This window comes from Neltuma alba, unplaced genomic scaffold (assembly GCF_004799145.2).
Source record: "Neltuma alba isolate B1F8T4 unplaced genomic scaffold, ASM479914v2 tig00011008_pilon, whole genome shotgun sequence".
Taxonomy (NCBI): domain Eukaryota; kingdom Viridiplantae; phylum Streptophyta; class Magnoliopsida; order Fabales; family Fabaceae; genus Neltuma; species Neltuma alba.
The window spans coordinates 2,270-29,932 of NW_021635761.1; the positions used below are offsets into that span (position 1 = coordinate 2,270).

Sequence of the window (27,663 nt, forward strand, 5' to 3'; positions counted from 1 at the left end):
AATATCTCAAATATGATCCTGCGAGTTCCAACTGCATAATTAAATATTAAAGGATGTAAGTACATTATTTTCTTGCTCCCTTATATGCATGAATAACTATACAGCTATTGATAACTGAAATATTAACCTGTACAAAATCCTGCTGAATTTTCAATTATCTGAAATTGCACCAAGGCAAGTCCACAATGGAAGTGCCAGGGCCAGCAGCAACAATGGTTATTACGTGCATTCCCATGAGTTTTCATATCCCAAGGTCGAATGATGGGTTGGAAAGGTGAGGATTTGCAAGTGAGATTGAGGTATTGTATGCGCACCTTGCTTCTGAGCTGAAAAATCTGAGTTTTGTTTAAGAAGAGAAGCTGCTTGAGCCTCCAACTCATCAAGGTCAATATTATCAAAAATGTGATCATCACAGAGAATATCCTTAGCTGCACAAGCATCCATAGGTTCTTCGTTTGATTGAAGTGCAAATTGCTGCTCAAGATTTGCACTTGGAAATCCAAAACGATGAAATGACAATTTTCTTTTTCGACTTCTCATCTGTGTCGTGTTTTCAGCAGGGAAAACTACTCGAAGGTGTAGCTTCTGAGGTGATTTGGTTGCCTTCAACGGACTGCAAACTCTTGGAAGCTGACTGATTTGTTTGCTCAATTTGACGAGTCTGAATATGTCTTGGTATGCTGCCAGAAGAGTCCCCATTTTCACTAATTATAGTCATAGACGACACGTAGTCAGGACTAAATGTTGCAGAAACGTTGGTCCCTCCTTCAACTGGTATTTGACTGAGCAAAGAACGCCTGCAACATAGTTTCTGTTATGCATCATTTACAACACCGAAAGTTAATCAGGAAATTTTAAAGGGATAAGGGTTCTGATCAAATGCAGAAATAGGAAACCAAAACATAGAATACAAGAAAGCAATCTTTTCTTTCCCTCTCCCGCTAATGGAAAACGTATTTTGTACATGCTTCAATTCTAACTAGGCTACAAAAGCTAATGCAGATGTGTTAGTTTTGAAATCCAATTTTGGAACAATAGCGAAAGAGTTAGGACGGTGAAGAAATCCTTGTTTTAAGGAATTCTTCACCAAGCAACGAAGAGGTTTAAAAGAAACCAACGATAGTTGGTTGGGTGAAAAGAACTTGATTCCTTTAAGTAAGTAAAGGGTTAGAATCCCATGGATGAAAAAAATTCAAAATTAGGAGAACTACCTTCAACTGAGCTTGACAATGCTCAAATCTGACCCAATAATGTAAGATATGAGATGAATGCATGAAAAAACCAATAGATGAATTGCTTTGGAGAACTTATTGGTAATTTCAAATTCTTGCATGCTTTAGGACCCATTCACTCTTCAAGTACAGCACTTCATTTGTCTCGTTTTGTCTTATGGCTTTTGAAGCAAGCCAAAATCCAAGTGAGGACAGCAGGCAAGTGTTCTATAGCCACGGCCAAATGAAGGACTCCATGGAATTCATCAAAGGACATAAATTGAACGACCATAACCAAGCAGTGAAGTCTATAATGACATTTGTTTCAGGATGATTATCTTACTCTTGTCTTAAACCAAGCGCTAATATCATGTAAAATTCAAGAGAACAGAAATATGAAATATGACGAATAGGATTGACTTGCACATAAAATTGTCATTTTGTAATTATAATGAGCTAATGCAACAATATTTTCCAATAAGAAGAAATTAACAGATTATATCTAAAAAGATTGCCCCTATTCATGCATGTCTACCGACAGCTTTTCACCAGGAAGCTGAGAAGATTACAATTTGAAGGGAAATAAAAGGGAAGAATAAGAACCTGTATATTGCCATCATGTCTATTCCGCTAGCTCTGGACTGAGTTGTTGCTGTAGGGTTCATCCTGTCATCTATGAAACTATCCGATGAACTGTCATCCTCACCATCCTCATCATTAGAAACGTCAGCTTCTGAAGAAACCCTAAGGAAATTGAGTAGCTCATGTATTGTTTCCACAAATCATGAAAGATAGGCTGAATACGTTTACCAAAAATAATGAAAGAGGATAACATGAGAATGCAACATTTAATAAGTCTAAGCATGAGCTTACTCAGCCTCGTCGTCAATGAAGACTCTGACATTGTGCATTGATTTCCTTCTACCTAAAATGCAGAGAACAAATAGAAACAGATTAAGTTCACCGCAATACTTCATATATAGTGTTCAATTATAATGTGTTGCCACCAGTAAAGCTTTTTCCATAGATATAAAAGTTAGCTAAAGTCAAATATTTCCTTCAGTTTTGAGGGGTAACGAAACATTGATAAAGATTAAAGTTGGACGCAACAAACATTAGCAAAAGGTACCTTTGCCATGATCTTTTCTGCTTTTCTCTTTCCGATGACGCCTACCATCCTCAGCTTTACGCAACCTTTTAAATCTATGTGCTGGCTTGACACTATCAGCAACATCTCCACCACATAAAGGTGAATCTTCACTAAAGCTCCGGTTTGGTAATGTCCGCTAAAAGATTTTGGCTTCCTCCACCACAGGAGAACTAAAGACATGAACTCTTCTAATTGCACGACTCTTCCGTTCGAATAAAAGAGTTTGAGTTTCATTATTAGAAGGATCAATAGGTACGTTATTTACATCTGCGGCATTATCAATAACGACCTCTTCATTTGTCCCTAAACTTGAGGTAATTTGTTGTTCCGTCTGGTGATGAACAAGTGGTTTACAGTGCCGAATGATAAGCTGGCTTCTTGATAACCCTGCAAATTTTATTTATCTCAGGACAGATTATTCAATGACATAATTAACAGAGATCTTATTTAGCAACATTATTGAAAAAACCATCATGACCTGGAAGAAATCAGTCCTCTCATCAATGGGAGACTCTGGAACAACACCACTTTTAATTAAACTGGTCAAACGGGGACTACACTGGGACTCATTGATGTCGTTATTGAATACGTCGTCTAGCAACAAAGATGTCTTGAACTGAGAATGATCAGGCGTTCCACTATTGCTATGCCCTTCATCTGACATAACTGTGTTAGCAATTGGAGTGTCAGGAACTGTCTCTTCAAACTCACATGTTTTCTCTTTATTTTCATCTAAGTCAAATAAAGTAGATGACGGTAGATCATCCTTCTTTATGCAACTTGTATTAGGCGATCTCTGTTCTCCCACAATATTATCTGGTGCAGTTAGATCAACAAAGTCTTCAGTCTGAATCCCTAAACGAGAGGGATCCAGCTTCAGGCAACTTACAGAGACTGCATTGCTTCCAACGGTATGCCTAGAGTGTGATTTGTTGTCTGAAAAGGACAATAAATAAATAAAGGAAAGGCATCAAACTAGCAGATGTGTTCACAGGTTTTCATATTTTGAGTTTTATATGCATGTATATGAGAAGGTCACCACTTCTCCAAACATCAATCCCCCACCCCCAAAAGAAAATGAAATTGCATTATGTTTGAATCACTTCGTTGCAATACAATATGCTTAATATCTCTTTTCACCCCCCCCAAAATGTTAAGCAACTTGCAAGATTAAAAAGGTCTTTAAGGGGGAAAAAAACTAAAGAGGATAATCGCAATTCTCATTACAAAATATATTTGAAACAATAACTAAGATAATTATTCTTTTTTTTTTGTGTGACTGTTCCTATAATAACATTGTCTCTGGTCTGAAAATAAAACAAGTACGGATGAGCTCCAACCATCTTTACAAATCCATAGTGAAAATTCTTGAGAAACTGAAACTGATATTACCTGATCTAACTTCGCGAATCTTGTTTAGGTCGGATGCATTGCTAGCTTCTATACACGGGCCATCCTGAATAAAATAGAAAAGCAATCATATGATAGCTATATTGAATTCAACAATAAATGACAAGCCTAGACAAGGAGAAAACCTGAGGGATGGAAGTTTTACTGTTTCCTAAGAATGACGTTTGTCCTTGCAGACGTTGCATCAAATCAATGAGCATTATTGCTCTACAGGAATGATTCACTTTATGTGTTCTAGAAGGATATGTCTGGAAGTAAGGAAAGGCAACAAGAGATGGCTTCCACGTATTTTCACCAGTGGTTGGAAATACTTCGCAAGTATATTATTCTCTGCTGCTGTGAGTTTGCCAATAGATGCATGTATCTGAATGGAGTCACCTCTTACTTTCTTCTCACGGGAAACAAATTTCTCAATTGACAGCTCAACAAACTGAACCTCTGGTTTAAAGACGTGGGGAATCTACGCAAATAGTAAGCAGGATTTGAGGTTTATGGGTCAGAAACTGAAATTTCCATCAAGAGAAAACAACAGAACATGTAAGAGTAAGAGCCATAAAAGGGAGTCCCCACCATCCTGGGACTAGGATGAAAAGTGAAGCTATTTATGCCCCCATTCCGCATGTGTTTACTAATAGCCTTGCTCTTGGCTTGTTTCCGCAAGTATCCCTTCAGTTCAGTCCCTTCACAAGCTAAAACTAGTAATGGCCGTGAAGGAATCACTTGAACAAGCATTTAAGAGCACTTTAAAGAATAAATGCTATCAGGATCTTCAAGAAATTATTCAGCAGAGGACATCAGCAGCAACAATTGCCAACAAACATTTTTGGAAACCAAAGGATATCAACTTGTCCATCGTGCTTTCTTCCAGTTCTCCCCATGCGCTGAATCATTCTTAGTGGCGATACATTAGCATCAAAAGCTACAACAAGATCAACTTCCATGATATCAAGACCTTCTTCACCAATTGATGTAGCAACAATGACATTGTAGGCTCCACAACGGAATTTCTGTGGGTAAACGACGTAAGTATATGCAAGGACTGCAAAAATTATACCAAAAGGAATACATACCTGCAGCACTGCCTGTTGAACTTTCTGGGACTGACCTTTCATTGTTTTCCCTGGAATTCATTACATTGAATTTTAATATGTAAGAGGCGGTTTCACTGAAACAATGGGTAAGAAGGACGAAAAGACATCTCCCCAAAAAATAAAGATAAGGAAAAAAATGGAAAGCCGATAATAATTGATTAATTTTATCATGTCAGAGAAAGTTCAAGCATTCTTGACCATTACTATTACCGTATTTTTTAGCAGAGGCCAGAATTCCCTTTTAGATATGCTCTGCAGAATTAGTGTATCGAGCTTTGCTCTTTTCAAAAAGAAATTCATGCCCTTTCATGTACGACAAAATACAATTCAGCCCTCATGTTTTATTCGCCCACTTTTTCTTCTTCATGTCAACTTTTTTATCCCCTCTTTCAGGTTTACCACTATAATAATGTCAACTTTTTAGTCATATTGGGCTCAATAGAAGATATATTGCAAAGTTGCAATAATTGAAGCGGACATTTTATTTCATATCCCAATCAAGTTCTCTACATGGATAAACAGAACTATCATGATAAATACCTGAACTTTGACCAATAAACTGAGTAGCTCTGATTGGTTCCCCAATATTTGCTAGTGCATCCATTATATCCCTGATTATATCATTATACCACCAGTAGCTTTTAAAATTTCAGTAACTAAACAGCTTTCACCAATCATGCAGCATAAGATAATGAAACGAAGTTTATTTTACCTCACACTTTCCCTATAATTCGAGAAAATAATAACCCTAGAGCTCTGAGGATCATTGGCTTCTGCAAACACATCCAATAAGTCATACATTAATAAATATTGTAACTATTAACCAATGGATTAATAATTAATTAACTAATCAGATAATCATTAAATAAATAACGATCTAAACAACAACAACAAATTCTAACAACTAACTTATCCTCAAAGAAAGCTATAGAATCACTTCTCACTGCAACTAAAATTAATTTCCTAAGAGTGCCGGTTCCTTTAACCTTTTTTTCAGGTGGAAAGGTTCCTTTAACATTTTGACCCTGTGAAGATAAACACTTTCTCAATTTATTCTCCTAAAGTTTAAACTTACCATTTTGGTTACAAAGATTAGCAGTGCGCTTGCTAAGAACAAGCCTATTTACTTTCCAACTAGTAATGCAAAACCATTGATTTTTTCCCTCTCAAAACAAATAGCACAGCGGAAATTCGAAAACCATGACAAGTAAACATATTGTATATAGAATTTTGACACTTGAGAACAAAAGCTCTTCATACTGAAATGTTCCCGCAGTATTTCAAGCATTTTGGATAACTTGGGACTTGGTGCTCCATGAGATAAGTTTTGCTGCATTGACATCCTTGCTTTCAAAAGAACTTCGTTTTTACTCACATATTTTGCAAAAAATCTGGAACAAGACATGCACGTTCAGAACCATTGTAGTTGAAGCACATAAAATAACATATAATAAGCAAAAATATGTCTCTTAATTTTTTTCCAGACATCAGTCACAGATAATATAAAGTTGTGGTCATGAAAGTGGTGGAAAGACCTACCCTTGCTTCAATTTTCTTTCAAGCATCTCGTGCGCTGGCCTGATTCCATGACTTGAAAGTAGCTTATGGATGTAGTAAAGACTAATAAGAACTCCAAAATAGCCCTCAACATCTCCATTGTTGACACTGGAAAGATCTTGTGGAGGTGCTTGACGATACTTTTCCCGTATTTCAAGTAATTCACAAGGGCTCAACTGTAAGGCATTTAAAAAGAGAGAGGAAATTTGATGATTCCACCCCATCATCATGCTCTACCAAGATAGGAGATGTCAGCAATAAACTACAAAGTACAAGCTAAATACTATGAGACCTGAATCATGAGAATTTAGTTCATCTTCAGGGGAAAATATCAGATGTCTGAATTTAGAGTAATTATCAATGAACCTATGTATAAAAACCATTTCATCAGTCTCGCATGCCCTCAGGCCTCAGTTATAATTTTGCTTCCTTGAACAGCCTCCCTTACATCAATATTTGCCTCATTTCAATATAAAAGAACTTTTTACGACTTCTCATTAGTCAACATGACATAACTAAACATGTTGAAGATCATGTCTTCGGGGCACCAGTTGGCTTTCTGAAGTCTATAGACTTACTATTTTCGTTTGCTTTTCATTCTTACTGAGTGGTTGGTAGCAATATTTTATTGTTTGCATTCTGCTCTTATGTAGCTGGTTTCAGCGTATTTCATTTTAAATTTATATTCCTACAGGTTCAGTAATGATGAAACAAGATGTAATTTTATATTTTATAAGCTTACTGCTTAGGATCTAAAATTACAGAAAAGATTAAACTTTGAGTTTTACAAGGTATCAGATGCAGAGTGCTTTGCCCTCTAATGATTAATTTCAACACCTTACGAGCCATGAACGTGGAGAGTCATAACCCCATTCTAAAGTAACATATCCCAATCGCAGGACACAAGCTGGATGTGATCCCAAATACAACATTTGGATTATAGGAAAGAGAAATCATGCGTTAGTCTGTTTTCATTTGTCGCAACTAAAGGTAATGATTCCGTTACTAATTGACTTCCCACTGCTCTGTTTGTTCGCTGCTTAAGAAGCTGGATCATGCAAAGTGGTTTCAATTGCACCAATACCGTCCTAGACTTCCATCACGGTTTCATTCACATGTACCAAAGAATTCTGGTTGATAAGCAACGAACAGCCAAGCCAACTCTACAACCACCGTCTACACCAGCAACAACTCTCACAAGCGATCAATGCTTCTGGTTACCTTTGCCATCTTCACAACCTCTCTTCTTTCCATTTCAACTGCTTATTCCCCTTACTAGCCCACCACTATGTCACTCTAAGTACCTCAACATATTACGTCCCCTAGCAGACTCGGTTCTAACTAAACTCGTCACCATTTAATACGTAACATATACAAATCATTATCTTAAAAGTGATCAAAATGACAAGTCAAAACACAGGGGGCACGATAGAGCTAAAATCCAAATAGAACAGTCTCCCCTTGTGCACATGCATGTAGAGAGGGACCCCCAAAAAAAATCAGCACCCGCAACTTTTTCCCCTTCTTGTTCTGAGTAACATTGGAGAGTTTTAACCCAAACATCTGTTCAGTGTTCAGACACTACCTTAACTTGCTTGTTCATTATTTCTTTTCTCTGTGTATCTCCCTTCACATATTCCGGATGCAATTTTTCTTTCCCTTTTTTTTTTTTAACGTAGAGATCCGTAATGCTAATCTTAAGTTTATGGAACTTAAACAAGAGCAAAGCTATCTCAAAACAAGGAAGAATAATTCCCCAAAAAAAAGAAAAACATACGGTGCGGTAATCTCTATTTTTGAGGACTCCAATTGTCGAGAGGCGACCTACAATTGGGCGTATTACTTCCAAAAGCTGCTGGTTTATTTCTACCGCATCTTGACCCATTGCAACCTGGTAACATTTACATTTGCAAGCAGGACATCAAGTAAGCATCAGCTTGTGATTTTAAAATTCAGCTAAACAAAGCATTAGCTACCTGAATCAACTCTATCTTCCTTTTGTGAACATAGGAGATAACATCGGGATCATTTTCATTGCGATATTCAAGATTGGAGATATGCAGATTATCAATGACTTGCTGGACCGTTTGCCGCTTTGCTGAATTTTTAGCATCTAGAATTAGAACATGTATCATAAATGACTAACTAAAAAATACCGTTATTAATCACATGCCTCCCGGTGTTGCAGTTAAAGCCAATATTCGCAGCTGCACTGGCACAGCCATTAACTAACAATGACAAAATCACCATAGCCAGTCAGTCTCTGGTAACGTATAAAAAGGAATGAACATATACTAGTCAAAAAGTTGAGAAGTAATTCACCTCACGAACTACTTCACAATAAGAGTAATTTCCCATTGCTCTGTGGGCTTCATCAATTACCAAACATACCAAGTATTTCACCAAACATTTACCTAAAACGAATCATGTCATGAACAAATTAGAAATGGTATGAAATTTGAAGCATGATACAAATAACACAAAACTCACTAGAAAACTAGACAGTGCTAAACATCAACGGGGTAATCCATCTGATCTTACAACTAGACGGCCCTTATATGAATTCAGCGCCAAATTATAAAAGCCAGAGCCGATAGTCCGTAGGGTCCAGAGTTGACAACAAAATAATGCAGATTGGACAATGACAGAGTTTGTCAGTCAGCATGTGTTTTAGTATCTAACCCCATGACCTAAACAACATGGAAACTCAATAACAAAACAGACAGACAAAACTCCCGTTGTTATTAGTTTATTTTTCTTATGTATAAATCAATATATCTTCATTCCGCTGCGATCTTTTGAAAAGTCGCTTCGCCTTGGTGGCACTATCAAGAATCCATGATATTTATGCATTTTAGTTAAAACGTTGAGCTAATATAAATTGCTGCACATATATTTGGAAATTGTTAGTTTGCGAAGTAAACAGAAATGCCCTGAAGTTTAAGAACAAGATTGCTTTTGCTCCATTAAGAAGTATTAAGGATTTAGGAAAATCTTGCATCCTAAGAAAAGAGTTGCTCTTGATGCACCCAGTGTAAAGGCCAAAGGGCTTACGAATCTTTCTCAAACACCCCCCCTTCCCAAAACCATGGATTCTTTCACTGATATACTGTAGTCTCTTTTCTCCCTATTTCTAAATATTTTGTGACTCCGGTCTGTAGATGAAAAAGCTTTGACAAATATCTTTAAGGGGGAAAATACATTAACCTTCTCGGAGCTACGTAAAGGATAATTGCAAGTTTTGTTCATTAACTTCGAAGTTGTAACGAAGTATTCCACAAGTTAACGGGACTTAATTGCAGTATACAATCTCTCGTAAGCCAACTCAAGGGAACAGGAAAGAAATAATATCAAACAGTCCAATAACCATGCATCTTGCTTTTGCAGGGGAAGTTGACGTTAGTCACATTGCTTATCCGCCACTTTGGTCTTATCTAATAGAGTTGGCTTTTTACAAATCTTGTAGTAGTTCTTGATTAGTTTTCATTATAAAGCACAGGCCAACAGCTGGTCAAGATATACTAAACAATAAAATTATAAAAGTATCCAGAAAAAATAAGGAATTGATTTAAATATTCACCGGAATGAATATCTTTTTCCAACACTTGTGGAGTGACAAAGAAAACTCGTTTGGTTTTCCAAAAGCATGCTCTTTTAGCAGGACTTAGTTGACCCGTCATATCAATTGTCCATTCCTGCAATTATTTTCAACCAGCTACATTTTAATTTTAAATTATATTAAAAACAATTGAAATATAAAATTGCCCAAACAAAGACGGACAATTCAGCAAATTCCAAGGACAACCAGAAACAGTACTTACTTGAGGTATTCCGACAATGTTATGGCATGCTTCTATCTGTTGCATGACAAGTGGCCGAGAAGGAGCAGTAAAGACAATTTTCCCTAATGAGAAAGGACCAGCAGAAAAGGACATAAATGCTCCATAGTATAGCTTCCCGTTCAACTAAAAAACTAAACTGGGTAAATAATTAATACATAAGCGTTCATCTTTCAAAATCTCTGGCCATAGGAGAATTAGCATGCATACAACATTTTGCATATCTAACGCTAAACTTCCTTTTAGCTAGCCTTATCAGGAACTTTGTGACCAACATGAAATGTAACAAATACATGAATAACAGAAAGTGAAATTCAACTTTAACGTTTGTTGTTAGGATCTGAAACTCCGACAAAGCAAAACACTGACACTGACATAGACATTTCCATCTTTAAAAATCATACAACAAGAGTACACAACATATACATATATTCACACTAATGTCCATGAGCGAGCATGCACAAATGTTCATATTCAAATCCCACTTTAGCGCACTCCTTCCTCAGAAAAATAGGATGAGCATTGCCCTACATTCTAAATAACTTGCATTGCCATTTTACAAAAACAAATTTCTGAATAGAAAATTGTTACACTATTATTCATGTCATTAGAAATTTAAATAAAATTAGGAAATAAACTTAACTATCTCATTAAGATTAGGTTTCTACTCTCATTTTTTTCTGTTTTTCCTCCTACATTGGATCAACAGCTTCCTTGGGTGTACAAGCCAAAAAAGTAAACTTTCCAATAATCATGCTATCTCTGTGATACTTTATTTCCTCTTTATGATACTTTATTTCCCTGTTTTCCTCCTTGATTTATGAGATTGGCCGGCTAATTCCTTGAGTCATTTATCATAGTTATCATTTATCAAGAATAACATTATTTTGAGGGCAACTGTTTGCTTGATAAATCATGAGTCCCAGAAATTGGTCTTGCTTCTACGCAGTATAAAATATCAGATTACGAAGCTCTTAGCTGATTTCAATGTGTTCTTAGGTCTGACTCCAAACCTTTCTCCTTTTTGCCTCTCCTATGTTTCAGTGCAGTTTCTAAGTTGAAAATTTAACTTACAGAGCATGTCTTATAACTTATGTTGATTACTAGCTATAATAACACATAATCAGTGAAACTTATCAATATAAAGGATTCCACTTATAAAAAAATAGTTGGGACAAATCAAAATGAAAGGCTCAGCTCCTAAAACTTGGAAGGTCAATAAATGTAAAAAATTTGAGTAACAGACTAAAATATGGGTCCCTATCTCCTGGCAGTCAGATAATGAAGAACCACATCTGAGTTCTTGCTCATTTATTTACAGATGAGAAAGAAAGGTACGTGAAGAGTCAAAAAGCTCTCAAAGGCTAACCACACGATCGAAATATGTAAGGACATCATATGGCCAAAAAAATATGACTAAGCATGAGATACACGTTACCTCTAGGAAACCATCGGAAGTAATTGTACATGACCACTGCTGCAATCAGGGTTTTCCCAAGTCCTGTTGGCAATGCCACCAACGTGTTTGAAAATAAAGCAGACTTTGTTATAGCAAACTGGTAGTCACGAAGAGGAATATTGACTGCAAAAGTTAAAATAAACAGATTAGTTGCGAAAAAATACAGGAAGTTTGAATGCTGCATATATGGATTTCATACATAAGATAACAATAGCATCACTTGCACAATCAAACCTCAAATCAGAACCCAAAGAGAAAAGATCACAAGAAGAGCCAAAGATTTATGCCCGTTTGTTTCATGCTTGAGTAAAAAAACTCTAAAGCAGGCAGATAATTGTATTGGAATATATACCAAAAGTTTAATGGGTATTTGGATTCAGGAAGAGGTGGTAAGAGTCCATTTCAGCCATCCATCTGCAACTCATAAAATCATACCACATTGTCCAAAGAATAAAATGACTTTATACTGTCAATTTCACTTTTTTCAAATAACTTCATATTGTCTTAATTTCCTGATGGATGTGGCTCAATCCTATAGGTTGCGAATGGACAATTGTGATGAACTCTTTCCAATCCAAATCTTTTACAGGAGATGTTGAAAGGACTATTGTCAATGCATTGCCTGATAAATATCAACTATCCATATGTTGGTGCAAACCATGAAACCAACATATTGAGCCATAAACCACATCAAACAAAATAAAATGAAATAAAAACTTCGCCGCTATCGTTCACAATGTTCGTCAGTCATCCTCCAAGTAGAACATAAATCTGAACATTGACAATTGTATTCTAAGAATCCCACAAAATAACTCATTAGAAAGAAAGAAGAAAAGCCCCCCTAGTCACCGACAATGCACACCCACAGTGGCAAGTTGCAGTAAATCTTTCCACAGCACAACCAAAAACTGCGGCGAAAGAAATTACCCGAAACAATATTATCCACTCACATGCAGTCATCACCCAAAAGAAAGAAAAAGGGGGAGCTAAACAAGTTAGACTGGAAGGGAAATGGAAACCAAAGTCATTGTAACCTGGGTATATCCAAGTTTTGACTGCCTCAGCGTCGACCTCAATGCAGCTCGCCCCTTCATCTCCTACGAAGCAATCTTGCTCATTCTTGCCGATCTTGGGATCCCCAAGTTGAGGCCTTGGGGTTTCCTTCTTACCCAAAAACTTGTGTAAAGTCATCTGGCGCGAATTGGAAGTATCACCAACAAGTAAAGTGGTGGGCTTCGTGACTTGGCAAGCGACGTCGATTTTTCGTGCAGCAGCATCCCAATCAAAAGCCTAAAGAACAGAAGGAAACGGCGAGTTGGCGCGACGCAAAGAGAGAAAGAAAAGGTAAGAGTAAAAGATACTTACTTCGCCGTCGTCGCCGTCGTCAATGATTTCATAAGGATTAGCGGAAGACATGGAAGAATAAAAACGATACGCAGAAACAGAAATTGTCAAATTGATGACGATGGAGGCTCTCTTCCTCGATGAAGGCAGATAGAAACTGAGGAGAGAGACGAAATTACATATTGGCGGTAATATTTGAATGTCGATTTAAAAAGCTTCAATACAAAATATTTCGTCTTGTCCAAGATTTCGCCGTCCTTTTTATCTCTTATGTATTTTATAACAGACATTAAATTTAAAAATGCAAATTTTATTTTATAGCGCATGAAATATTAAAATACAATTTTTTAGACAATCTTGTGTGAGATAAAATTGCAACTAATATCATGAAAAACAGATTTATTATATCACTTTTCATTAATACAAAATGATTTATTATTTAACGGATCATCAGAATCAAAACCAAAAGTATTATACTCCTTCGGTACTTAATATAGGATCTAATTTTTGAATTGGTTTTGGTCCTAAATATAAAACTCATTTATCATATTTATCAATTTTTTCTAAATTATCTCTATAGATACTCCCTCAACCATAATTAAGTAGAAGAGGGAGAGGGAGTATGGTGTTTTAGGAAAAAAAGTCACTTTTCTTATAATTAACTAACTTACCTAACTTCCTTAATTTAATCAAATTAGTTAAATGGGTCTTATATTAAGGATCAGAAGAGTATAAAAATATTTTTATACTCATCGGGTTCTTAACATAGAACCTAATTGTTGAGTTGATTTTAGTTCTAAATATAAGATCTATTTATCATATTTATTAATTTTTCCTAAATTATCCATATGGATACTCCCTTAATCATAATCAAGTAGAAGAGGGAGGGAGGGGGGATATTAAGGAAGATGATTATGGTGTTTTAGGAAAAGCATGTCATATTTATTATAATTAACTAATCTACCTAACTTTCTTAATCTGATCAAATTGGTTAAATAAGTATTATATTAAAAACCGAAGTCCAGAGGAGTATTTAATACTTTAAAAAATATTTTAATAATGTATAATAAAAGTATTCATGTATTAACCCATGTCCTTTTTACTTTTTTGATATAAAAATTTTAGGTAAGGGTCAGAGTTGATCCCAGACTGAAAAATGGAATCAATAATGTATACGTCCCTCTAATTTTAATTTTAAAAAAACCTGATCGTTAACAAAAGCAAGTTCTAACAGAGAAAACTAGAAGGATGACGTGGATGTCTTCTTTGTCAAGATCAATGCATTCTACCATTTCTTTCCCAGCAAAGTCGGATGCCACAGCAAAATCAAATATTCCTAGAAAAACTTATCTTATAGGTTTAGGTACAGCAAAATTATAAGAAACAATTAAATAAAGAGATAATTACAATAAGATCCTAAAAAAATTCTAAAATAAATTCTAAAAATTGTCATTTTTTACTTTGAAATTGTTAATAGTTATTACAAACTCTTTAGGTTGTTATTAAGATATTTTAGTAATTACTTTTTTGAGACCTTATTGTAGTTTTTCCTTAAACAAATTTGTCCATCCAAAGGTCACAAAAATAGCTAAACAAGATAACCTACTGTATTTAACTCAGTTCTCAATAACATTCACAACGTAGCAATTAGTTTCGTGGCCCGTATTAAAACCTTTTTAGAAAATCTATAATATAAGAGAATTAGTCACTTGCTATCGGTAGTAAATACCCTAGACTTGACAAAAAAAAAATCATTTTCTTGCAACTCAAGTGTTTAAAAAGATTTCAAATAAATATATATCCTTAAAAATGGACACTTTATTATACTAGCTCATTTATGATTTAATGATTATGTAAATTTGGCACAAAAATTAATTATTAATAATTAAATAAATAGAATATAATTTTAAAAATAAATGAGAGACGTAACAATTGATTGTGTGTGTGTGTGTGTATCCAAATATATCTAAAATAGAATAAAAAAGTATAACTTCTGTCTATCATCTATAATAAACTCAGCAACGAAACTTACTTGTTTCAAAGAAACTCGTGAGTTTAAAAATTAAAACAATAAAAAATTTGGCCAATTAGGCCACCTTGTGAGCCAGCGTGCTCCATGGGCCTAATGACTGAAGTTCAGTTTAAGTTATTTTGCAGACTATTCGGACTGCAAGTTTTCTAAAGCTACCCAACTTTTGTTGGGCCGAACAGGTCTTCATGTCCAGCAACAACTTTGCATGTCATTTTGAAGTAAAACAAAAGAAAAAAAGATATTGCTTTTCATCAAAATAAAAAAGATATTGCATGTGTCAACGAATTTTCATGTTGGTATCCAGATAAAAACCAAATCATGATTTTAAAAATAATTTTACAGTATATAAAAAAAAAGTTTCAATAAAACACAAATTAAAATTTTAAAAAGTGATTTTAAAAGTTTTACCTTAAATAAAAGCATTTTTTAAAAATGCTTATTAGAAAACCAAACAACCCCGAAATAAATATGCAAGAGTTGTATAAAAATATTTTTTAAAAGTACTCTTTGCCCACACCAAACACCCAACAACGAAAGCCTTTTCATTTATCATCTTTACGCTCATCATTAACTTATGTGCTATCAATAATCTAAATTGTAAAATTAAGTAATATCCACTTTTTCTTTGGCTGCCACTCCAAAAATAGTAAAGACAACTCACAACAATCATGAATTACAAATCAACCATAAGATACACTACCAATCGATATTTCATTTCTGATCTACGAAATTACAGGCACACCAAAGCGCTTCCCCTATCATAAGCATCAACACGCCATAATGCACATCATTGTTCAACCCCTACTCGTCTATTGGAAGGGAGAAAAATGCTGTGACTCTTCCCAATACACTAATCCATGGCAAGTTCCATGTACTTGTACAGTACATCCCAGGCACAAATAATATTTTGCACCACAGAAATACACAATAAAACTTAGAAGAGACGAATGGTACAAACATCTAACAGACATGATTGATACACCACTCTCTTTCCAGCAGAATATCGTGTCGTTGAGGTAGGTATATAGATTTGGCATTCCTTTCAATGAGCAGGCTCCATCAGGCAACAACTGGATCATCTTTCTGTCAAAAGATTTACACATGCCCAATTGGTCTAGACAGGGTGAGAGTTTGCGCGCGCGCGCGCATAAGCAGTAAAGAAACTGCTCTTTTCCATGTCCTTGAAAGTGGACACAAATATAATTTGCACATACCTTTTAAAATAGCCCAGCCTGGGGTTGACCTGAATTCATTAAGGACGATCCCTAATGGAGACCATAGCTCGTAGCAGGACCCTAACGGAGACCATAGCTCATAGCAGGAATGATCCGCCCCAAAACTTCGAGGAATTATTGCTGTTGTAGTGGTCCGTAATCTGTCAGTCACGCAAACCTAATGCAATGAAAAGCAAAAACACTCAAAAAAGTATATCAAACATGATTTTCTTACGCCAATGAGGTTGAACATGTTCTATGAAGGTTAAAATAATCTATTTAACTATCAGATAATTGAGAGACCCTAACAATATATTATCCCTAGGCCATGCTTTTATTTATTTATTTTTCTTCGTTGAAAACAGTTTTATTGGAATGAAGAAAACAAAATATATTCTGAAGTTTTTTTTTTTTTGGTGAACATATTCTGTAGCATGTCATCCATATTTCTGACATTCACATATATCTTGCTACAAACCGCCAATTTTACATAATATTTTCAGAAAGAACAAATTTTAAATCAAAGTGACAGCTTAATCACCCAACTAACATAATAAGCCCTCAATTTTTTATAGAAGGGACAAGAAAGGAAACTAGATGCAAACAATACTGTACATACCACCTTTAGATATTTTATGACCCTGAAGAAGATTTCTGAATCCACACTTGCTTCTGCAGAAAAAATCAGCACTTAAGTGACGGTCCATGAAAAGATGTAATAAAAAATAACATTGATAATGGTCACAACAATATTAAGAATAATACTTCATTATTTCACTTTTCATAATATAAGATGTTTTCCAAAAAAAAAAAAAACAATGATGCATTAATGAACCTTACCCTAAAATACCCTTTATAATTTAATTACTGGAGAGAAAGTGTGCGTTAGGGGTTAGTGTCAAATGAGGGGTACTTTTGGATGTTTCTACTCCTTGAAGAAATTAAAAAGATAAGATTCTCAAGTGAATTTAATTGCCCTTTGGTCTTTGCATTTTTTGAAAGAACAACTTATAAAATGTAACGGAGGCAGTAACAACAATAATGATAATTACAACACCACCACCAAAAGTTGTATTTGTATCAGCATACAAAATCATTGTAGCCAAGTCGTAATATTGCCATGAATTGGGGGGGAAAATATTTTAGAATAATGAATCAGTGAACACATCAATTCATAAGATTCAATTTCCATGTAAGTATATCTTTATAATATGCATAAAATACCCACGATAGTAAATTGAATCCAAGAGTTGATTAAATTAAACGTAAATCATAAATAGATTACAAATTGTAAATAATTAATTCTCAAAACAATGTCTCTCTTCATTTATGAGGCATAACAACACTAAACAACAATACAACACAGTCATGCAATTTATTATTCTCATATTCCTGGTCAGAAAAGTTATATGTTCTCTGTATCAAAATAAAGAAAAGTTATATGTTCTATTGGCTTGGATTGAACGATTCATGACCAACTCAGCTATTAATTAATATTGTTGGTTACGTGACTCACCATAAATTGTACAATTCAAATTGTGAAAAGCACCATTCAAAGCTTCTTTCAATTCAACCAATGTTTCTTATCATTGACTTTGTGGTTGATAACAAATTATAAGATTTGAATCTTGAATACTAAGATTCTGATTACTATGTATAGAATACATACCTCATGAGCCCCATGCCCACTTACAACTTTCTTAGAAGGTTTTGCTTCACTTAAGCTGACTGCAGCATCATCCTTCACTGTATGGGCAGCTCCACGACGAACAAAATGTCTTTGAGAACCTGGAGTTTAGTTGAAACATTGAACCAGAAATCAAGGCATGTATATTCTAAGGTATATTGATGAAATCAATCATAAAAAACACCAACCATTCTCAAGAAAGGAACTATTACGACCACCAGCAGAGGCTGAGTATTCCCCCTTTCTGTTTCCAGAAAAGACATCATCTCTCATTTCTCCTGCAGGCACTGGAAAATTACAGGCAGATAATGACATGAAATCTGTCGGCTTTATATTGAAATTTAAGCAAGGAATATGAAAACAAACTTGATTGGCCAAGCAAAATATGTTGTCTTTGCAATGAAAAACAATTTAAAGCCAACTCAATGGGCGTACCTTCAACTGATTCAGGATGTGACAGGGTAGATTGAGACACGGAGGATGTTGAGTGCTCGTTAACAGGGTGAGAAACATCAGATCGACGAAGAGGAGTCCAAACAACACGATCAGGTCTATCCTTGTTTCTAGCACGTCTTTCTGCTTTTTCACCGCTGCCCAAACCATGCAGATCCCTTTTTAAGAACTTCTCATCCAACGGCCTTTTAGAATCCCCCTCAGAATTAACTTGGCCTGCATCATGATTGGAGACTAGACCATTTGTCCCAGACCGTGCACTTATATTCCGAGGTGGCCGCTTACCATTCTCAGAACTCAAGATCTGAACTTTCTGTTGAGCAGAAGTTGCAGACTGGCTTTGACGAGCTTCGTTATTTAGAAGTATGCTCCTAATCAATCTTCCACTAGATTCGCGTCTCTGGTTTTGCTTTGAAGCAGTGGGAACAGCAGGATTTCCAGATTGTACACTTTGCTGTTGTGCCATACTCTCGGCAGCCTAAGAGGGTACCACAAAAATACATAAAATCACAATTTCTCAAAGATGAGAAAATAAACGTAAATTCAACACACAAAATCAAACTTCCATTATTTATCTTAATACAAGAAAATTTTATTAGCAGAAAAATCATATAAAAAGACACTAATTAGAATTGAGGAAAACTCTTCTTAAAAAAAAAAAAAAACCTACATTGAGAATTTCTCGTTCTTTCCCTTTAACCAGCAGGATTTTTTTCTTTCCAGAGCCAGCAGGCAGAGGGATGGCTGAGATAGGTCCTTCAAATCCATGCGCTGCAAATTCATCAAACATGAGATTTTTTTAATGGATAAAAGGAATCTTTACACAAGCACGTGAAGAGGAAGAAGATGAAGAAGAAGAAGGATGGTTTTTACAAAAAGGAAAACATATGAAGTCCTAAATAAGAAAGCAATCAACAAAGAAAAGATGTTCAATCCCATTGCATATTACAAATGGTGAATCCCTTAAGAACATGTAGTGGCTGAATTATCTTATGATAAATAAGTAACTCAATTACCAATGTGCACTGTTTATCTTATTGAGACTAGGTGATATAAAGTGTCCAGGTCCCACCTCATAGATCTTAGGGGAGCAGGGTTTCACATCGCACTTAAGTAACCATCATTTAGCATTGGAGCCTGACGGTTGATGGTTTTGGAGAGAGCTGCTTACGGAGATTTCTCAATGGTGGAGGTTTTTGACATGAGAAGAAGTTCAGGAAGTGTCAAAGTGTAGCTGTCAGAGCATCAACTATCCAGAGGGGTCAATTCATGGAGATTAAGGTAGTAGGGATGCGCACAGACAGGCTTTGCACTTGACCCTAAGTCCCATGCAGATTAACCTAATAGTCCATCATGTTCGGACATACCTTATTGGATCAAGCCAAGTTATGTTCTGCAACTTAGAAATTCCAACGCACAAAATCCAGTCCATTTGAAGCAAGAAAATAAATCACAAAAGAGGAGGAAAAAGAAGAAGCAAATAAATCACAGCAACTTGACACCGACAGACTATTAATATTTTTATTATATTTGCTGTTACATACTCCTGCACAAAAACACTCTAGGCTAAATATTGATGGACAAGCCCACCAATCACTGTGTTGGAAACCTAATTTCACCTAAGAATGGGAGCTCAACAAACATCAAACTCCTAGTCAATTGATTATCGAGGCTCTAATACCATGACAAAAACTATTTCAACTCTCTTTTCATTCAGGGGGTGTCTGGCTGTTGATTATTTCCACTCAAGCTTGAGCAAGTTGCTAGTTAAAAGTCCACATCCATGATTAGCTTTTGTTATATGCTCCAACTCTCCAACAATCTCTATTAAAGAGGAGAGGAAGGACCCTTTTGCAAAATAAATTTCATGAGCTTTAAATAAGATAAGTTGGAGGCAACAATCTAGGAATAAATGAGCCAAGAACAGGGATCTAAGCACATTTGTTTCAAAGAGAGACAACTATTACAAGGACAAAACTGATAACAGAATTGGCATTTGATAATGGACTCATATTAAAACAATGAGTAACATTTCTATAACTCATTTCGTGAGTCCCTATAAACAAAGAAATACTACAGCGGAGGCTGATCAATCTGGGCCCAAAAAATAGGGATACAGAGAGATACAACGAGAAAAAATAAAATTCTATAAAATCTGTAATAAATGTAAATCTTCACATATTAATTATTGGATTTCCGCAACATCTCCAATTAAAGAAATTATATTACCAGCTCCAATTTCAGATATTGCTTTTGAACTAGATGCAGATGGTTGATCTTGTCGCCGGGGAGCCCCAGTAGAGCTTGATTTGTCTTTCCGATTACTACTTTTGGCATTGTCCTTCTGAACATACTGAAACTCAAAAACGGAGTCAATTGATCCACCATTCTTTGCAAGCATACATAGTGCGTTTTCCTTCAGAAATAAATTAAAGAAACAATCTAAACAATAGCCAATGACTAAATATATCTAAAACCTATTAGCTTAAATCTAAAATTAAAATCCATAAAGCAACTACGCAACAGACAATTGAATATACAATGATTAAATTTCTAAATTATTTTTTCATATATTGCATGTAATCACATTTATTATGACAAGTTTATCATGTTACTTTCGTGAATTTATCATTCCATTAGAGATCTGGCAGTTCCGGATTTGTTGCCAATGCTACCTATTTCTGAGTCCTATTTGTCCTAGGTCCTTATGGCCAAACTTCGCTGGGCACAGAAAAGCTTTTCAAGAATAAGAACCGCTTCTAAAAGAGAAGTTGCTTTATCCTGATGACCTCATAACTGACATAAACCTTACTTAGATATTGATAGACCACTAGCTGGCCTGTGAGAGGACTGAAAGAAAAGAAGTGTATGTGGCTGAGGAAGCTTGTAATGAGCTGAGCAGAGGGTCCAATCAGGGAACACATCCACTAACTACTTACGGTCATGAGGTGTAAAATAAACTGAGTATGAAGGTTTGAGGATTTTATCAGGGCCTGGGTAGTGAAAGGATTGAGGAGAATTTGCACAAACTTGGAAGAGATGATGGCCTCTCAGAAGCCAATGATGGTCCCTACTCTATCTTATTTTCATTTCTGCTACTATAGTTTAGCAAGCTACCTTCCTCACTCTGATTCCCAGTTAGAGCAGCAGTTAACATTGTCCATCTACTTAAGTAATGCTAGTCTTCTAGGGAAGTCCATCAGATTTTCTTCGGAAAAAGCAATTGTTAAGTGTAAATGGATCTCTCAAAATAATCAATAAATTGTGCAATGACATAAAGAGGCACAATCTGTAATATCTTTGGTGTAAGGTATTTAACATATTTCATCCAATTTTTCCTGCAATGAACCCAATAATACCACACATGCATTATATTGAAAAGTCCCACCTTTTTCTTCTCTCGTCTAGTATTCTCTGAGGCAGGCTTGCTGGATGAAGCCGCCCTGGCTCTTCTGCTAATTTTTGTCACAACTGGTGAAGCCTATCATAAATCAGTAAAAGCAACATAAGAATAAATGTTATATCCAAGTTACAATGAAAATCTTGTTTATTATGTATAATTTGAACCAAAAAGTAGGTAGAGACCCAGCTACAGCCTAGAATAGTGATGCAGCATAATAAATGATAAACAATACTAGAATAATCAACCTTTATTAGATATGCAGCCATAGTTCTGTCAGGGGCTGCTCAAAGATAAGCAGTTAAAACAGGGATTTTCAGCTTTATAAATCTTTTTCCAAGAGTATATCACATTCTCTTCATTTGCATATCTTCTGTTTCTCAACATCATTGTTTCCTTTATTCCCAAAAGCCATGCTAATACAATGTCACAACTCATGGGGGCAAAAAAAAAAAAAAAAATCATTTGTATAGATAAATTTCATCTTCTGTGGAAAAACAGGACCCCACACACAATGCATCCCACCAAGAGAAGATCCTTTGGCCAGACTTTTGCGAAAGGGAAATTCATCAGGGTCACATTTAATTTCAATTATACAAATATGTATGACACCTTAATTATACCATGTGCCTCCCAGAATCATTACCTGTGCGCCATTCCCAACTGCACGCTTTTGACGAATATATTCCATCAATGGAGTGACAATTGGTGCTTCCTTGGCAACCCCTAGAGAGGAAGAGACAAATATTAGACACAATGCCACAACAATCTGTCATCATGAGATACTTCCTCAGGGGCAATGCTCTTTTCTAACTAGCTTTATCACAATCCTTCTAACAAGAACCTTATAAAAAAGGTAAAAGTTGAGGTAAATATAAGTCTGTGTATTTATTGGTGGATGCCACAATAAATTGATAACTAACCAGCTTGCTCAGCTTCTTTTCTTTCCAACTGTATTTCCGCACTAGGAAGATGCTCAGGAGGTTTTGCAATAACTTTGAGAAACTCAAGGTAGTCTGGATCTGTTCTTGTTTCAAAGAAAGTAGTCGTTACCATCATTAAAAGGGTATGCACTCTAAGTCTGACTAGCATTAGAATTCCCACATTAAATAACTTAAAATCATAACGAAAGTAACACCTTTATATATAGTCCCTTCACGACCATCCTTTTTGGTACTCAACTTTGGAACACGCTGGAAAGGTGCATATTCAACAATGGCCTTGTGTTGGGCACCTGAAAATGGATCAGACATCCACAGCATGAAAACATTCACAATAAGTAAAAATGACAAGAAGGCATAACAGCAGAATAACTGTTAAGTACTTTGAACCAAGTCAAATATGGCATCTAGGAGTTGTCAATTAAAATTAAGAACACCGTAACAACAGCTTTGTGTCAAAATTAATTGGACCGGCTCATTCTATATGCATAATGAGACAATGCAATCCACTCCAAAGGTAAATAAGCATATGGCAGTTTTGCGCTCAAATAAATTACCTTTCTCATTAACAAAGACATGTCCATCAAAGAATTCAGCAAACTCAAAAACATCTTCAGCACAATTGAAGTTTATGTATGCACGGGAATACTTCTGATGCTTGTAACTGCAAATGTTAATCAACACAAAGCTCCATATGTTAAAAATTCCTTAAGGTCTTAGTTGCGTTATAAGAAAAGAAAAATATAAGGCAGTCAGCAGACGCAGAACATCCAAAATATGTGTACTTTTTAGAGATAAAAGGTTCAGAAGGTAGGCACTGGGCAGATATCCAAGCCTTTCGTACCAATTCTACTAGGAATAGTGTCCAACATTTTTATTACCCAAGGATCCCCAGATGTTCTAGTTTGGTCAAAAGTGAAGGGAAACAAAAGGCCTGCCAATAAATGAATGACCACCTACTTAATTATAAAATCACTGTAACCTAATATCTCAACAAAAAATTAATACAGAAGTCAATACAATTGCATATGTCACAGTTGAAATATCTGTACCGTGAAAACTACATTAGAAGAAGATCACCAGTTAGTTCTCTAAACGTCTTGCTAACTTTATAGGTCTTTCCCCTTTATGCCACTCTTTGCTAAAATTATCTTGATTACCACTTCTAGACTTAGACAAAGTCTCAGAATCAGTTCTTCTACCGACCTTTATATCTAATATATAGGCTTGAAAATGAAAGAATGAATTTAAATTTGATAAAGATAGAACATTTACTCTCCTTCCTTCGGTTTTATATCTAAAATATAGGCTTGAAACAGAAAGAGTGAATTTAAATTCGATAAAGATAGAACATTTCTTCTCCTTCCTTGGGTTGTTCATCTGACAATCACTCCACTAACTGGCTACATTTCGCTCATATTTGCCAATTCTCTTAAGAGATTGTCAGAGGGCTTCAGATAAAAAAGCTCTTGCATTGCTGTTGCACAACTCCAGACATCTTCTGTGCGTCTTTGTATTTCAATGGTTAACACCAGTGATGGACAATTAAATTGTTCACATTATATACTATTGAAAGAAAAAAAAACCCATCGAATTGCTCTTTTTATGAGCCAATAACAGTACGACTCCTTCTTCAAACACCATCTAATGCACAAGGCTCGTAACAATTTCAAACTGACTCCCATTTGCCCTTTGTTTATAAATAAAATGTTAGTTACCTTGTTTATCTCTGTTTCGCCAAACTAGACAGACATGTGTTAAGATGTTAGCTTTACCTCAGTTTGTTCATACTAGATGAGACCTTGTATTCAAAGTTCTTCAGCAGGTAGTGAAGGGGCAAGAGAGATCTGAGTCTAAGTAATGACAAGATGATACAAGCTAATTTGGCATATCTTGACTTTTTTTTTATAAAAGAAATAACATTCTGATAGGGACGCTTAAAATCAGCACTGCACTGTCGCTAATACATGATTCACGACAATCCATAGAACGGTTATCACAAGAATATGAAATCCCCGTCTATTCATTTTGCAGAATGAAGGGCAGGGTTTAGTTTATATGGTCTTTTGGCTTATGAAATGCAAGCAAATGAATAGGAGACAATATATTTAATACAGCTAAAATAATAAACAACTGAAAAAAGTACGGCAGAAAATGCAACGTAGGCGTATATCATAATATATTTAAGAATTAAAATTATCATGAAATAATATACCAAATCCTCCACTATTCTTCCTAATTATCTACTTTCTAATTCTCAACAGAAGGCTTATATGGGACCAAAAAGAATAAACATGAGTGTTGTTATAGCTATAACGTATTTTTGAAGCAAAATATAACATTAACTAGACTGTTGGGCCCCAAGCCACACTATTCATTATTTGCAGACAATGTGACTTATCATATATTACGCAAGCACAAGATAGATACTTCTTTCTGCTATTTTCATAAATAAAATACAATAAATTATTACATAAATTCCCAATCTACCAATCCCCTCCCCCGTCATCTGGTAAATTTTATCTCCTCTTTCAAAAGTTAAGATTCAAAGATCAAAATTGAAATCACGATCTCCCTTTACCATCTTCTTAGTTTTTAATCTAATTATTATCTTCCTCCCACTATCCAATAGGCGATAACTCATCTTACCCTCACCATCTTCTTTCATCAGAATATGCTACTCTCGCTCATGACCAAACAAAAAACTCTGGCAGACATTGTGTCTTTCTTGTTTGAAGGAATGATCTCATCTGTAGACTCTCCTAGATGGCTCGCGTACTCTTTTTGATGGTTTGCATAAGCAACTTATTACTTCTAGTATGAGAAAACCCTGTTCTGCATAAAAACTGGGTGCCAGGTATTGCATGTTTTGTCGTGCAAACAACCCATGGTTGGGATTAGAGGTCCCAAAAAGGAATTCGGCACCAAGATTTCCAAATAGGTAATGCCATTTGAAATATCAATTAATTATTGATTAGTTTCTAATGACTGAGACTTCAAACAGATCAACAGACTTCGAAAGAAATAACCAAAGAACTATAGCAACAGTCTAACAACAGAGTAAATAAAACATTAACGCATAAAATGTTTTGTTTCAGGGGCTTCAACATTTACTTGGCAGTGAAATTGAATATATAAAGCATAGCTTATAATCATAATTCATCTGGGAAGTCTGTAACATCCACTAGATCATGCTAATGTCATTCTCGAACAGTTAATGTGTGTATGATGAATATACAAAATGAGCTGTTCGACATTCTTAAGTTATTCTCATCCCCCCACCCAAAAAAAAAGAAATCCGAATGTCGTACTTCACTTAGCTCCTCGTGAGGTTTGCTGCCTCTGGGACGTTTTTCACAGTTGTCTCCCTTTACCCATACAGAAACCTATTGCGAATATATTCAACAACTACCGTTTTCTTCTGATGAAGAAATTGTCAACAGACAGGAGGTCATGGGCTCCACACCCCAAAATGACATCAGACAACAAAATGCATTAAAAAAGGTATTTTCAAGGAAAACACACTAACCAGAAATTAGTTTTGGAGATTTAATGGATTCAGATGTCTATGGGTGACAGAGAAGACATGAAAAACGAAAAAGAACGTGAAAAATAAAACCAACATGAAAACAGAAAAGTTTCTTTATGGAAGGGGGGTAAAAAAATCTAACCTGTTCTTTCCGGGACGAAAAGAGAACCAATTAAACCGACCAGCAAAGCGATCATCAATTTGTTGGAGGAGATCGGACTGAACCAGAGACGGAGGCAAATGCCTAATAACCACTTTAGTCCTTTCCGGAGGAGCCTTCATCTGAAATTCGAATGAACGAGCAATTCTGGATCATGGACGAGAGAAATTTTATGTGAGTTATTTTGCGGATTTGTTGAATTAACAAGAAGAACAGACACTTTTTGTCCTTGAGTGACTCGCTTTGTTTCGCTGTCTTTGGAAATTCAGAGTGGAAAATTTGTCAAAATAAAATCCGTTCGAGAAGCACAGCGAGGTCGCGGAGTCAAGGGGCCAGCCACTCGTGGGCCCGCTATTGGAGAGGCCCAACTCGGAGTGACTCGGTGGCCTAACCCAGGAAGGACCTCAGAGTCAACCACATTTCGAAGCACATAACCGACAGAAAAATACCTATCAAATTCTTAAAAAAAAAAAAAACAAATAATTTATACTCACTACTCTTATAATAGTTTTAACTATAGTTGTAATAATTTTTACTACTCAAAATCTATCCAAATTACCTATTTATTATTTTAAAATTTAATAGGTATTTTACCTTCTTTTCTCTATTCATATTTCTCATTCTTAAGTTTTGATGTTAGGGGGAAAAAAACAACTTGTTAATCTCGATTCAAAAGTTTATAGTGTGTTGTGATGTTGTTATTTTTTAGTCAAAATTTATTATTTAATACCTATTAAAATGTAATCAATATCCATGCATAAATTGCCAATAACCTAAAAAAATGGTTTTGTTATTTCGTAATTGAAAAGTAATACCTATTAAAATGTTGTCGATGCTTATATAAAAGTTGTTAATAACCAATAGTCAAAACTAAATAATTAACTTATACCAAAAGGATAGAAAAATTAATTGCCAGGGGAAATTATTCCCACACTCTCCCGTAACAAACGAGTCCTAAGATGCCAGGGACAATGTTCAAAGGTTTCAGACTCTGACAAACCAAGCTTGGCCATATGATTATGCTCTCATGACACGAACGAACTGTAATTGAAGATTCCAGTCAAAGACCAACATACTTCTCCAGTCTTTAATATATGACTTAATTATGAAGTTGATTTTAGTTCTAGATATAAGACCTCTTTTTCATATGTATTAATTTTATCTAAATTACCCTTATGGATACTCC

General features: G+C 35.4%; 2 protein-coding genes across 5 annotated transcripts; both read right to left on the reverse strand.

Annotated features, from left to right (window-relative positions):
* Positions 1 to 553: 553 nt before the first annotated feature.
* Positions 554 to 13,196, reverse strand: LOC114760639 (DEAD-box ATP-dependent RNA helicase FANCM-like). The gene is given in 25 exon segments (XM_028949920.1): positions 554 to 797; positions 1,815 to 1,955; positions 2,085 to 2,136; positions 2,341 to 2,497; positions 2,716 to 2,748; positions 2,840 to 3,297; positions 3,754 to 3,817; positions 3,897 to 4,075; positions 4,078 to 4,231; positions 4,342 to 4,469; positions 4,613 to 4,778; positions 4,842 to 4,891; positions 5,403 to 5,473; positions 5,575 to 5,635; positions 6,123 to 6,253; positions 6,402 to 6,595; positions 8,197 to 8,310; positions 8,396 to 8,517; positions 8,593 to 8,647; positions 8,742 to 8,833; positions 10,000 to 10,114; positions 10,241 to 10,323; positions 11,697 to 11,840; positions 12,752 to 13,007; positions 13,083 to 13,196. Coding segments are annotated over 25 exon segments (3,315 nt in total). The 5' UTR covers positions 13,134 to 13,196.
* A 3,111-nt stretch (positions 13,197 to 16,307) lies between these two features.
* On the reverse strand, positions 16,308 to 26,746 carry LOC114760637 (regulator of nonsense transcripts UPF3). 4 transcript variants are annotated; one of them, XM_028949918.1, is made up of 13 exons: positions 26,460 to 26,746; positions 23,346 to 23,452; positions 22,986 to 23,081; positions 22,771 to 22,869; positions 22,494 to 22,573; positions 21,836 to 21,928; positions 20,677 to 20,800; positions 19,118 to 19,218; positions 18,430 to 18,925; positions 18,183 to 18,272; positions 17,977 to 18,095; positions 16,927 to 16,979; positions 16,308 to 16,485 (listed from the first exon to the last, which is right to left on the reverse strand). In XM_028949918.1, the coding sequence occupies exons 1-12, from the start codon at positions 26,597 to 26,599 to the stop codon at positions 16,941 to 16,943; spliced, it is 1,584 nt and encodes a 527-aa protein (XP_028805751.1). In that variant the 5' UTR covers positions 26,600 to 26,746; the 3' UTR covers positions 16,308 to 16,485; positions 16,927 to 16,940. The 4 variants fall into 4 exon arrangements, with proteins under 4 accessions (XP_028805751.1, XP_028805749.1, XP_028805750.1 ...); XM_028949916.1 differs by having other exon boundaries at positions 16,930 to 16,979; positions 18,183 to 18,281; XM_028949917.1 differs by having other exon boundaries at positions 16,308 to 16,468; positions 18,183 to 18,281.
* Positions 26,747 to 27,663: the final 917 nt, after the last annotated feature.

What these genes read in the sequence shown, in the direction of transcription:
- LOC114760637 (XM_028949916.1), bottom strand. Translation starts at nt 26,599, where the DNA reads ATGAAGGCTCCTCCGGAAAGGACTAAAGTGGTTATTAGGCATTTGCCT. An exon ending in AAAAGAAGCTGAGCAAGCTG is followed by an intron (nt 22,574 to 22,770) that starts GTTAGTTATCAA and finishes CTTCCTCTCTAG; the next exon opens with GGGTTGCCAAGGAAGCACCA. An exon ending in ACATCCTGAATCAGTTGAAG is followed by an intron (nt 18,282 to 18,429) that starts GTACGCCCATTG and finishes GTAATTTTCCAG; the next exon opens with TGCCTGCAGGAGAAATGAGA.